Source organism: Neoarius graeffei, chromosome 14 (genome assembly GCF_027579695.1).
Source record: "Neoarius graeffei isolate fNeoGra1 chromosome 14, fNeoGra1.pri, whole genome shotgun sequence".
Taxonomy (NCBI): Eukaryota; Metazoa; Chordata; class Actinopteri; order Siluriformes; family Ariidae; genus Neoarius; species Neoarius graeffei.
Window position 1 is genome coordinate 23,506,530 of NC_083582.1, and position 11,434 is coordinate 23,517,963.

Here is an 11,434-nt window from a genome sequence, read left to right on the forward strand (position 1 = left end):
ACTAGTGCATATTTAGTGTCGGTCCCAAAAATAATACTAGTGCATATTTAGTTTCGGGGCTGGATAGATTGGGAAGGGTTGTGGCAGGAAGGACATCCAGTGCAAGAACCTATGCCAAATCAAACATGTGGATCATAAATTGGGAAGGATAATCTGCTATGGTGACCCCTAACAGGAGCAGCTGAAAAAAAATTGATCATCTGTAAGAGACCACAGGCTATCCCCTCTGCTATAAAGGTGTGTTCACAACAAATAGACAAGAGCAGAGAGCTGGATGGAAGTTTGCATCCTGCTGGAGCTACACACAGTGAAAGCATTCATCCTGATCTCCTCCACAGCTCTAGTCATTCATCACGGCTCATGTTATACCAACCAAGCTGCGGGCTTTTCCCAGAGGAAATGTCCACTTAATTGAGGAAGTCTGAAGCTTCTGGTTATCCCTTTGTTTCCCGATCAGGAGGGACTCTCACACACAGGTCAGAACAACACCATCATGGGGATTTGGCGTAAACAGTTAAAGGCATTACGTAATGTGTTAATTATTGGATTATTTAGCACGTCAGGATGCATGGATACGGTTTGTTGTCGAGAGTAACACTATTTTGTCACACTGTGTTTTAATATTTTAATTAAAACACATTCCTTCAATATTGTTTTCTTTCAAAGTTTTTTTTAATATTATTTGTTTGTTTGTTTGTTTGTCTAAATCTTTTGTCATTACAACATTACAAGTAAGCAATAAAGTAAATTGAGACTTCTGTAAAACTAACTGGGGAGTATGAAAGTCTGCATTCTGTGGTTTTCAAAAAAAAATCAATCATATTTTATTACTTTTTTGCTATGCAAAGGCAGAAAATATTTTATTTTTTCCAAACCTTTTGTAATAAAGATAAAAATGCTAATTGGCTATGTAAAATAAGCAAATTCTCGTGTGTCTAATAAGCAGTTCACTGCTTGTCAATTGCTGTAGCTTTCCCCCCCTCTCTAATCAGAGCAGCTTTATGTGTTTAGCAGTTCCTCTTGCTTTGTTCCTCTTTAGCTTCTTCTTCAGCATGAAGAGGTCGATGTACACAATGTGTCTGAGCACCGTGGAGGCACAGAGAAGGCCACCATGTAATGCACCTGCAATACCACAGCTAAACACATCCTGACCTGAGAATCCAAAACATACACAATCACATAATCAGTGAAAAAAACCTGGAATCTAAGCTCAATGTGCTGGAGCTCAAATAACTAGGCACTTAAGGATATAACAATGAGGTCCAAACTGACTAATTACAGTAAGACAGGAGCTAAGTGGTCATCAAATTTCATAAGGATTCTAATGAGCAATTAGAATCATATATTTCATTATATTTTATATGGTGAAAAAAGGCTACATCTGCTAATCCCACCCCTCATCTTAACAGTAACTACTTGTAACTTCCCATACAAGCTAGATCATGTAAATTGTGTTGTAATGTCATGGTTGACAAACATAAATGAACCATCCTTTCCAAAGCATAACTAAGAACCATAGAAAGATCGATCTACTGTACGTTGCACAGAGCTTATTATACCTGAAATGAAGAGATTTTTGACAGGGGTATCACAACGATTTCTGGCGATGGCCTCTGCTTGGAAGCGCTCCAAGTTTTGCTCAGCTGAGTACATAGCTCCGAGGTAAGAACCAAGATAGTGTGTGTTCGACAATGGAGTAGAGACTTCCTGAAATACCAACTAGAAGGAAAAGAGGTCAAAAAATAAAAGTTCATGAATAAGAGTTCATTACATACAGTGACATGAAATGTCATCTTGGATATGAATGTCATGGCAATATTTGGACTTTCAGTAATTTCTTTGAACTGTTCTTTTTCTGTGGCAGAATGTATGGCATGCATCTTTAATTAAAAAAAAAAACTAGAATTTGGTGCACAAGTTTTAATTTTCTTTGGGTTTTCTGAAATCAACATAGGGTCAAAATTATACATACAGGATTAAAAATATACATACAGCACACCTAATATTTGGGTAAAATGTCTCTTTGCAAGATTTACCTTTACCAAACATTTTTGTTTACAATGCACAAGCTTCTGGCAGAATTCTGGTTGGACATTTCATGGTATTTCATGATTTCTACTTCATCATAGAATTGGTAGAGTTCAATTAATTTTTTTTTTTCTTGGCATGGACTTGACTTATAAGCATATATTTTCAATAGGGTTGAAGTCAGGGCTTGTTTTAAGCTTAATGTTAGCCTTCTTTATCCTCTACAACTAGCTCTGATGCGTGTTTGGGCTCATTGTCCTGTTGTAACTCCCAAGTCATGTTCAAGTTTCTGATTATTTATGCTGAAGAATTCTGAGGTAGTCCTCCTTCTTCATTATTCCATCCAATTTGTGCAATGAACCAGTTCCACTGGCAGCAAAATAGCCCCAGAGCATTATGATCCTACCACCACCTGGTACAGTGTCCCTCTGCACATGGTGGTCATTTGGGGCTTTTCCATGACCAACGCGGCTGAGTTGGGCTGAGCCGTGCGGTGCTGAGTTGGGCTGAGTCGAGCTGAGTGGGGCTGTTGGGGTTGCATTTCGACTACAACCGCGCTGAACCGTGCTGGCTGGAAGTGGGTGGACACATTGGGTGGAGTTAGCGAAAGTGGGTGGACGTCACGTGATGTCGTTAGGCGGCGCAAACAGTGACATCAGTGACCTTTTAAGTGGTAGTCTCATGACCCGGATAGTAAACAATAAACATGGAGGACATGGAGTCATTAGTGTTGCTGGTCTTGGTGCTGTGGCTTGTTGTCACCGACAACGCCAACAGATACTGGCAAGAGCGTATAGATGAGGCGAGGCGCATAATTTGTCGTAATTCTTCTTCTTCCGGGTTTACGGTGTTTACAGATGGTGGTTCCCAGCGTGCTCGCGGGGCGTGTGGGCATGTGAGGACACTCCTCCTCACCAATCAGTGCACAGGGGAGTGTCTCCTCACACCCCTAGCCCCACTCGGCTCGGTTTGGCTCACTTCAGCCCCACTCCAAAACCGTGTGAGTTTTGGGTGCTGAGTAAGGCTGAAGTGAGCTCAGTCGTGCTGCTCTGAGGTAGTCGAAACGCGAGCCATGTTGGGCTGAAGTGAGCTGAAGTGAGCTGAAAAAGGGTAGTGAAAAAGGCCCAATGGTGGCCAAACAACTCAATCTTTGTCTCATCTGACCATATAGCTATCCTCCAGAGGTCTTTTTTCTTTGTCCATGTGGTCAGCTTCAAACTTTAGTTAAAGCATATACAAAGAGCCATGGCCTCACTTTCATTTATAAATGCCTTGAGACCTCAAGACTGGCACAGGAATAGTTAAGCGTTAACAATAAATCTAATATAGTAATTTTTATGATTAAAGTGATTTATATAGGTAGCAGTCTGAGTGAATGACCTTGACATCCGTAGCATCACAACAGGAAGTCTATTGGTCTCATCGCCACTTCCGCTATACTAAAACACAGAGCTGACTGCAACTTCAATCCTCCATTTTGAGCTAATTTACTGCCATGCCACATAGATGTGTTGCTGGCGGGTACAGCAACATGACAGAAGCTGGATTTATGTTGCATTCATGGCTCAAGAATGTTCAAACTGCAAAGATTTGGACACATTTTGCGAGAAGTTCATGGGCACGTTGGGCACCTATGAAGTGGTCTCTCCTCTGCTCTGCACATTTTACTGAAGACTCATACGAGACCTCTGATCTGTTGAGGAGCATTGGCTATAAGCCTGTATTGAAAGAGGGTGCAGTATCAACAATTAAAGGAAAAGAAAACTACAAGAAAAGTATTTATTTTATTTATTTATTTAAAAAGGAAAGTGAGTTCTGTCATGGTCCTACCTGTGGGCTTCTCTCTTCAGGTAACATCTCCACTCAGCATTACCGGCCACGCCCACACTCACTTCCTCTTATTAACTTTCAGTGACTGTCATTGGCTGTTGCCGATCACCTGCTTCCCCCTGGGTGTATTTAAGCTGCAGTTCTCCCTAGCCTCAGATCGTCTGCAACTCTCAGCCTGATAACCTGCTCTGTGTTCCTACTACTCTGACTCCTGATATTGTGCTGTTCCGTTTGACTCTGTCTGCTCTCCAGCCCCGGAAACCTGATCTGCCTTCTGTCCTGTTGACTCTGCCTCTTGCCTGCCCCTCTTGTACCTTCGCCTGTTCTCCAGCTCACTCAGCCCTGCTGCTAGCCTGCAGCCACAGCTCTCTGACTATGCCAGATCCTGTCAGGTCTCAGCTGCTAAGCAGGGTTGGGCCTGGTCTGTACTTGGATGGGAGACCTCAGATGTCACCACCAGCTGCCTCTGGATTTCACCCACACACATTCTCCCAACTCCCCTATTATTAATAAACTGTGGTTTGAGCACATTTGATCTCTCCTGTCTGTCCCATGACAGAACGATCTGAACACAACATGGAGTCAGCGCCCGAACCCTCTGCCCTAGACCGGCTGCAGTGTGTCGAAGATGTCAGTCGCATGGCAGCCCTGATCCAGCTTGGTCATCAGCAGCAACAGCTCCAGCAGCTGCAACAATGACTGGACCAAGAACTCCAGCTGCTCACCGCCCAACCACCGCAGTCTCTTGTTGCATCAGCCCCTGTCATACCCGCTGCTGACGTGCCAGCTCCGGGAGGTGCTCCTGCTACACTCGAGGCCCCGGAACCCAAGGTCGGCAGTCCGGAGTGTTTTGACGGTGACCCCTCCCAAGTCCATGCCTTCCTGACCAGTTACTGGTTGCTGTTCGACCTGCAGCCCAGAACCTTCGCGTCGGAGGCAGCGAAGGTGGCCTTCGTCATCACTCGTCTGACTGGCCGCGCCCGCCTGTGGGGGACTGCTGAGTATGAACGCCGGACACTGGCATGTGCCTCCTTCACCTTGTTTTCAGCGGAAATGACTAAGGTCTTCGACCTGGGCTCATCGTCAGTAGAGGCATCCGGAGGACTGATGAGTATTCGCCAAGGCAGTGGCTGACTACTCGATCGATTTCCGGACCTTGGCCCGGCGCAGCAAGTGGGGCACGCAGGTGCTGGTGGACGCCTTTCTGCACAGCCTGGCCGACTACATTAAGGATGAATTGGTCTCGCACGAACAACCATCGACACTCGATGAGGCCATTGCCCTGGCCGTCCGCATTGACCGCCAGGTCCAGACCCATCGACAAGAGAGGGCCCGCCAGACTCAGTCAGTCACCAGCGCACGGAGTAACCCAGCCCCTTCTACGTCTCCTGCTGCTTCTCCGCCGAGCCTTCTGGACCAGGCAGAGCCCATGGAGATCGGCCGTGCTTCCCTCAGCCCGGCAGAGCGCCAGCGTCGGATCACCTCCAATCTGTGCCTGTACTGTGGGGGTGACGGTCACCGTGCTGCCTCTTGCCCAGTAAAAGTGATGAGCTCACTGGCCATGGGAGGGGTCCGGCTGGGCTCAATGATCATCCAGTCCTCCACCAGCCAGAAACCTATGCTCCAAGTTCATCTTCGTCTGTTGGATTCCACCCACACTCTGACCGCCCTGGTCGACTCTGGCGCCAAGGCTAACATCATGGACACTGAGCTTGCGCACCAGTTGGGTCTGCAAAGCCTTCACTTATCCTCTCCCATTCCAGCCAGGGCACTGGATGGCCATCTTCTTGGCACTGTCGCCCGCCTCACTGCCCCTGTCCCGATGACTCTGTCAGGCAACCACCATGAAACCATCCAGTTTCACCTGCTCCATTCCCCCGACCAACCTCTCATCCTGGGCTATCCATGGCTCCGCCAACAAAGTCCTCACCTCGACTGGGCCACTGGTGCGATAAGAGAATGGGGCAAGGACTGCCACTGGACCTGCTTATGGGCCGCCACTCTAACCCCCCATACTCCACCTGCCAGCTCTGCCCCCTCCAAGGACCTGCCCCTCCAGGTGGAGTCTCGTAAGCTAGCACCTCGGTTAATCGGACCATCTGACACCGAACCGAATCCTGGGTGGGGGTCCTGGGATGACGATTCTTCTGACGGTGAAGAGGGTGTGGAGGCTATGGACACTGACCGGTCTGAGGAGTTCTAACCCTCCACCGGTATTCCCCCTCCTCCCGCCCGTCTTTGGTGATCTGTGGCTAGGGACTTCTGGGGCCGTCCCTTGAGGGGGGGTTCTGTCATCGTCCTACCTGTGGGCTTCTCTCTTCAGGTAACATCTCCACTCAGCATTACCGGCCACGCCCGCACTCACTTCCTCTTATTAACTTTCAGTGACTGTCATTGGCTGTTGCCGATCACCTGCTTCCCCCTGGGTGTATTTAAGCTGCAGTTCTCCCTAGCCTCAGTGTCAGATCGTCTGCAACTCTCAGCCTGATAACCTGCTCTGTGTTCCTACTACTCTGACTCCTGATATTGTGCTGTTCCGTTTGACTCTGTCTGCTCTCCAGCCCCGGTAACCTGATCTGCCTTCTGTCCTGTTGACTCTGCCTCTTGCCTGCCCCTCTTGTACCTTCACCTGTTCTCCAGCTTACTCAGCCCTGCTGCTAGCCTGCAGCCACAGCTCTCTGACTATACCAGGTCTCAGAAGCTAAGCAGGGTTGGGCCTGGTCTGTACTTGGATGGGAGACCTCAGATGTCACCACCAGCCATCCCTGCCTCTGGATTTCACCCACACACATTCTCCCAACTCCCCTTTCCCCTATTATTAATAAACCGTGGTTTGAGCGCATTTGATCTCCTCTCCTGTCTGTTCTATGACAAGTTCAGTTGCACCAGTCCTCCCGGAGTGGGCTGAGGGTTGTTGCTAAAGCCCAGGACAGAACATATCACTTGGGCAGTGACCTCCCTGCAGTTGTTGCTAAAACCGGTGACATCCCATTCTGTCCCAGGGTTTAGTAATTGCCTAAGCCCAGCAGTAATTGCAGAATACACAGTATGAAAAGTGAATGAGTGGAGCAGCCATCTGATTTCTAAACTGGATATTGCTACCATCTCACCCTTACATGGAAGAAGTGAATGAACAGAGAACTGAACCAAAACAACTGAAAGTCAGATTGTTTCAAAAACAATCGGCCACAATATCTGCCTTCAAGAAGCGAGAACACAGATGGGTAAGCTCCAACTCTCATTTGGATTAAAAAAAAAAGACACACGTTGTTTACCTACATTTAGATTAATACATGTAACTTGTATTGTGTTTAAGTTACCGGTATAAGATTATTTAATTTGCTTCAGAATGTGATTGCCTCAGTTTATCTGATTATTTAATTAGCCTTTTACATTTTATCAGTGAAAATGCATGTACATGTATGTTGCATAAGTTATAACACCTATCCTGTTTTAATGAGAGTCAACCCACAATCAATGAAGTCAAATCAGTCTTGAGCAAGTCGGTAACGGTATTTCTTACTTTCACCATCAATTTTTATTTATATGACTTTGGTCTATAGCTGTAAAAGGCCTTGGCCTTAAAACCAGTTCCTGCTGTGATGTCATGCACTCAGGGCTGGCTAGCTTAGCAGGGCAGCTCAAATGCCAACTTTGCGGTCGAATGTAACTCCCAAAATATATATATTTTTTAATTCCCATTTATGCAGCATACAAGAGTCAAGGATGGAGATACTATCCACTCAAATTTATTTAAAAATAAAGGCTCTGCATATCTCCTTTAAAGGTCCCATGGCATGAAATTTTCACTTTGAGGTTTTTTAACATTAAAATGAGTTCCTCTGACCTTCTTAAGTCACCCCAGTGGCTAGAAATTTCATAATGTGTAAACCAAACTATGCCCAACATTTGAGAATGGCGCATCAAAATGGCGTGTTGATAAACTCTTCCCTTTACTATGTCAGCAAGGGAGATGATCCCCACGCCCCCCCTCTGGATTCCCACCCACTGTATGGATTGCCCCGCCCAGTTGTAGTGAGGAGACCATAGAGGACACAACATGGCATCACCTAAGCGAGCGAAACATGGAAATTGCGCTGTCCATGGATGTGACAACACAGAAAAGAGTCTGTTTTTACTGCCGACGGGAGAGCCCCTGAAGACGCAGTGGCTTAATTTTATTTACTTCAATAATACACTGTCGAGTCTACCTAAGACGGTGTATGTTTGTCGGAAGCATTTTCCTGAGGAATGTTTCCACAACTTGGGACAGTACAGGGCAGGTTTTGCACATCAACTGTCACTGAAGCCTGGGTCCGTACCAAGCATCCCTGCCGCATCAGCCACAAACAGCGAACAAGTAAGTGTATAACTGTTAAGTCGTTTTGCCATGTTTTAAAATCGGTGCCACGTTAGCCTTGCAATGGCTACATTAGCTGTGCAGCTAACCGCTTCCTGCAGTTAGCCAGGTACTCTGCGCTACAAAACCAAAAAGCATGCAGCATGCTCTGTTAAACTGAGTTTAGTCTGGAAATTGGCTGTAACTTATGAGCTTATGTTTTGCCGTGTTTTAAAATCAGTGCCACGTTAGCCTTGCAATGGCTACATTAGCTGTGCAGCTAACCGCTTCCTGCAGTTAGCCAGGTACGCTGCGCTACAAAACCAAAAAGCATGCAGCATGCTCTGTTATAATAGCCAATCAAAACAGTTTTTACAAAGACACCCACATTCTTTTTTTTAAGTCACTCGTTCATTTTATTTGTTTGTTCAGTAAAAACCCAAACATTTGTTGAATTTATTTTATTTCCTCGCGCCGCACCTTAATGACATCAACACGCGGTATTTTTCCCTTCGCGGTTTGTTCCTTCTCTCTCACCATAGTAAGACACCCACATCCGCTTGTTCTGACCCACTGGAGGTAGCGTCACAGTGCTGTTAGCCAATCAGAGGTAACACGTTTACATGTCATGAATATTAATGATAAGACCCACCCCCATCCTCTACCCTTCCCCGCCTCCTGCTTCTCATTAGCAAAACAACGCACTGGGAAAAGCGCTGAAATGGGGCTTTCTCCCAGGAGGCTATATCTACGTGCCGAGGGTTCATTTCGAGAAAGGCTGCGGATATAACATCTGGAAACCTACACGAGCCCGTTTAAAGCATCAACAAACCACCATGCCATGGGTCCTTTAAGCTTGGTGTCAATTTTGGAGCCGGGGGTTATTTCTTGGATATCAGCCTCTTAGTCCATGGTGATCTAAACTGTAGATAGTGATCCATCAGCTTCCAATTCATGGCAAGGCTGTGCCATGGTGGTTCCCAGGTTGTTCCTGACCATCCAAACCAATTTCCTTTCAGCTGAGGCTGACAGTTTGGGTTTTCTTGAAGCAAAGTGGCTTGGCAAAGTGACTACACCTCCCAGTAACTTGGATACAATTGTTTGAACTAATCTTGGAATTTTCAGTTGTTTATAAATGGCTCCAAGAGACATTCTGGAGTTGTGTATATCTGTGATGCTCTTTCTCAGATCTGCACTGAGCTCCTTGGACTTTCCCATTGTATTGTGTGTTGGTCAATCTAATGAGTGCTGTAAACAAACCCTTTTTATGAAGGCACAGAGAAGCTACCAGCTGTAGTCAATCATGATCGCTAACAGGAAATTAAGAGACCTTGGCAAGATAGACATTTTGGAAGTTTCAGCACCTCTGAATTAATAATCTAAGTGAGCAAATGTAAATTTTTGACCCTGTGTTGATTTCAGAAAGCTCAAAGAAAATTAAAACTTGTGCACCAAATTCTAGTGTTTTTTTTTAATTAAAGAATTAAATGCTGTACATTCTGCCACAGAAAAAGAACAGTTCAAAGAAATTACTGAAAGCCCAAATATTACCATGACATTCATATCCAAGATGACATTCATGTCACTGTATGTAAACTTGTGACCACAACTGCATGAGTAGGGTATTTACGAAATCCACTCACTTTAACAGGAACACCTGTAGCCTTGTTCATTCATGCAAATAATGGTGCAACAGCACAAAGCATGAAAATGAACAACAGAAACTGGACAACTGAATAATAGAAAAACATTGGCTGTTTTTTCCAGTCTTCATCTGTGCAGTTCTGTGAGCCTGTGCCCAATACAACCTCTGATTCCTGTTCTCGGCTGACAGAAGTGGAACCTGATGTCTTCTGCTGTTGTAGTCCATCCACCTCATGGTGGAACATGTTGCGCATTCCGACATGTTCCTCTGCTCAACACAGTTGTAAAGAGTGCTTGTTTGAGTTACTGTAGTCTTCTTGTCAGGGTGAAACAGTCTGGCCTCTGACCTCTCTCATCAACAAAATGTTTCCACCTGCAGAGCCGCTGCTCCCTAGATGTTTTTCACACCATTCTTTGTAAATGCTACAGACTGCTGTCCATTACAATCCCAGTTCCTCAAACAAGCCTATCTGGCATTAACACCCAGTCAAAGTCACTGAGCTCACATTTTTCAATCAAATTTTTTCTAAGCGACAACTGTCTAGTTTCACTTCACCTGTGCCCACTGTAGTCTCAGATTGCTGTACTTGGCGGACACAAATGGAATCCAATGTGGGCTGTTACAGCTTCATTCTGAGATTCTTTTCTTCATTCATTGCTTTTACCATGGTGGTAAAGAGTGGTTATTTGAGATACTGACTTCCTGTCAGCTTAAACCAGTCTCCTCTGACCTGTCAAAGCATTTCTGCCTGCAGAATGTTTTTTTTGTTTGTTTATTTTTCACACCATTCTGTATAAACTATAGAGACTGTTATGTGTGATATTCCCAGGAGATCAGCAGTTTCTGAAATATGAAAACCAGCTCATCTGGTACCGACAACCATGCAGTACCAGACAATCAAAGTCAATACGATTACACAGAAATTACTTTTTTTTTCTGATGTTCGATACGAAAAACTGAAGCACTTGACCTCATCTCATCTCCTCTAGCCGCTTTATCCTGTTCTACAGGGTCACAGGCAAGCTGGAGCCTATCCCAGCTGACTACGGGCGAAAGGCGGGGTACACCCTGGACAAGTCGCCAGGTCATCACAGGGCTGACACATAGACACAGACAACCATTCACACTCACACCAACGGTCAATTTAGAGTCACCAGTTAACCTAATCTGCATGTCTTTAGACTGTGGGGGAAACCGGAGCACCCGGAGGAAACCCACGTGGACACGGGGAGAACATGCAAACTCCGCACAGAAAGGCCCTCATCGGCCATGGGGCTCGAACCCGGACCTTCTTGCTGTGAGGCAACAGTGCTAACCACTACACCACCATGCCACCCCAGCACTTGACCTGTATCTGCATATTGTTATGCACTGCAGCCACGTGACTGTAAAATTGCATGAATGAAGGTATTCCTATTTATAAACTATGCTCTACCTCTGACTTTTAAGACAAAATATTACAAGTAATGGTGTTAACAAAATCAATTTCTGAAATGATGGCTACCTTGTCTCTCAGTTTGGGGTACTGGCTGCAGGCCCAGTCAAAAACATTGTTGCCAAATCTCCTCTTGTAGGTTAAATAGTCATCCCCT

General features: G+C 45.6%; 1 protein-coding gene across 4 annotated transcripts in view; it reads right to left on the minus strand.

Annotated features, from left to right (window-relative positions):
• Nucleotides 1-754: 754 nt before the first annotated feature.
• The window catches only part of si:ch1073-13h15.3 (inactive all-trans-retinol 13,14-reductase), an 87,303-nt gene continuing 76,623 nt past the window's right edge, over nucleotides 755-11,434 (minus strand). For all 4 annotated transcript variants that reach the window (XM_060939450.1, XM_060939449.1, XM_060939447.1 and 1 more), the window contains 3 exons: nucleotides 11,347-11,434; nucleotides 1,560-1,719; nucleotides 755-1,152 (listed from right to left, as the gene is read on the minus strand). The exon at nucleotides 11,347-11,434 is cut by the window's right edge and continues 79 nt beyond it. In XM_060939450.1, the coding sequence (XP_060795433.1) occupies nucleotides 989-1,152; nucleotides 1,560-1,719; nucleotides 11,347-11,434 (412 nt within the window). In that variant the 3' untranslated portion in view covers nucleotides 755-988. The remainder of the gene's footprint in view (nucleotides 1,153-1,559; nucleotides 1,720-11,346) is intronic.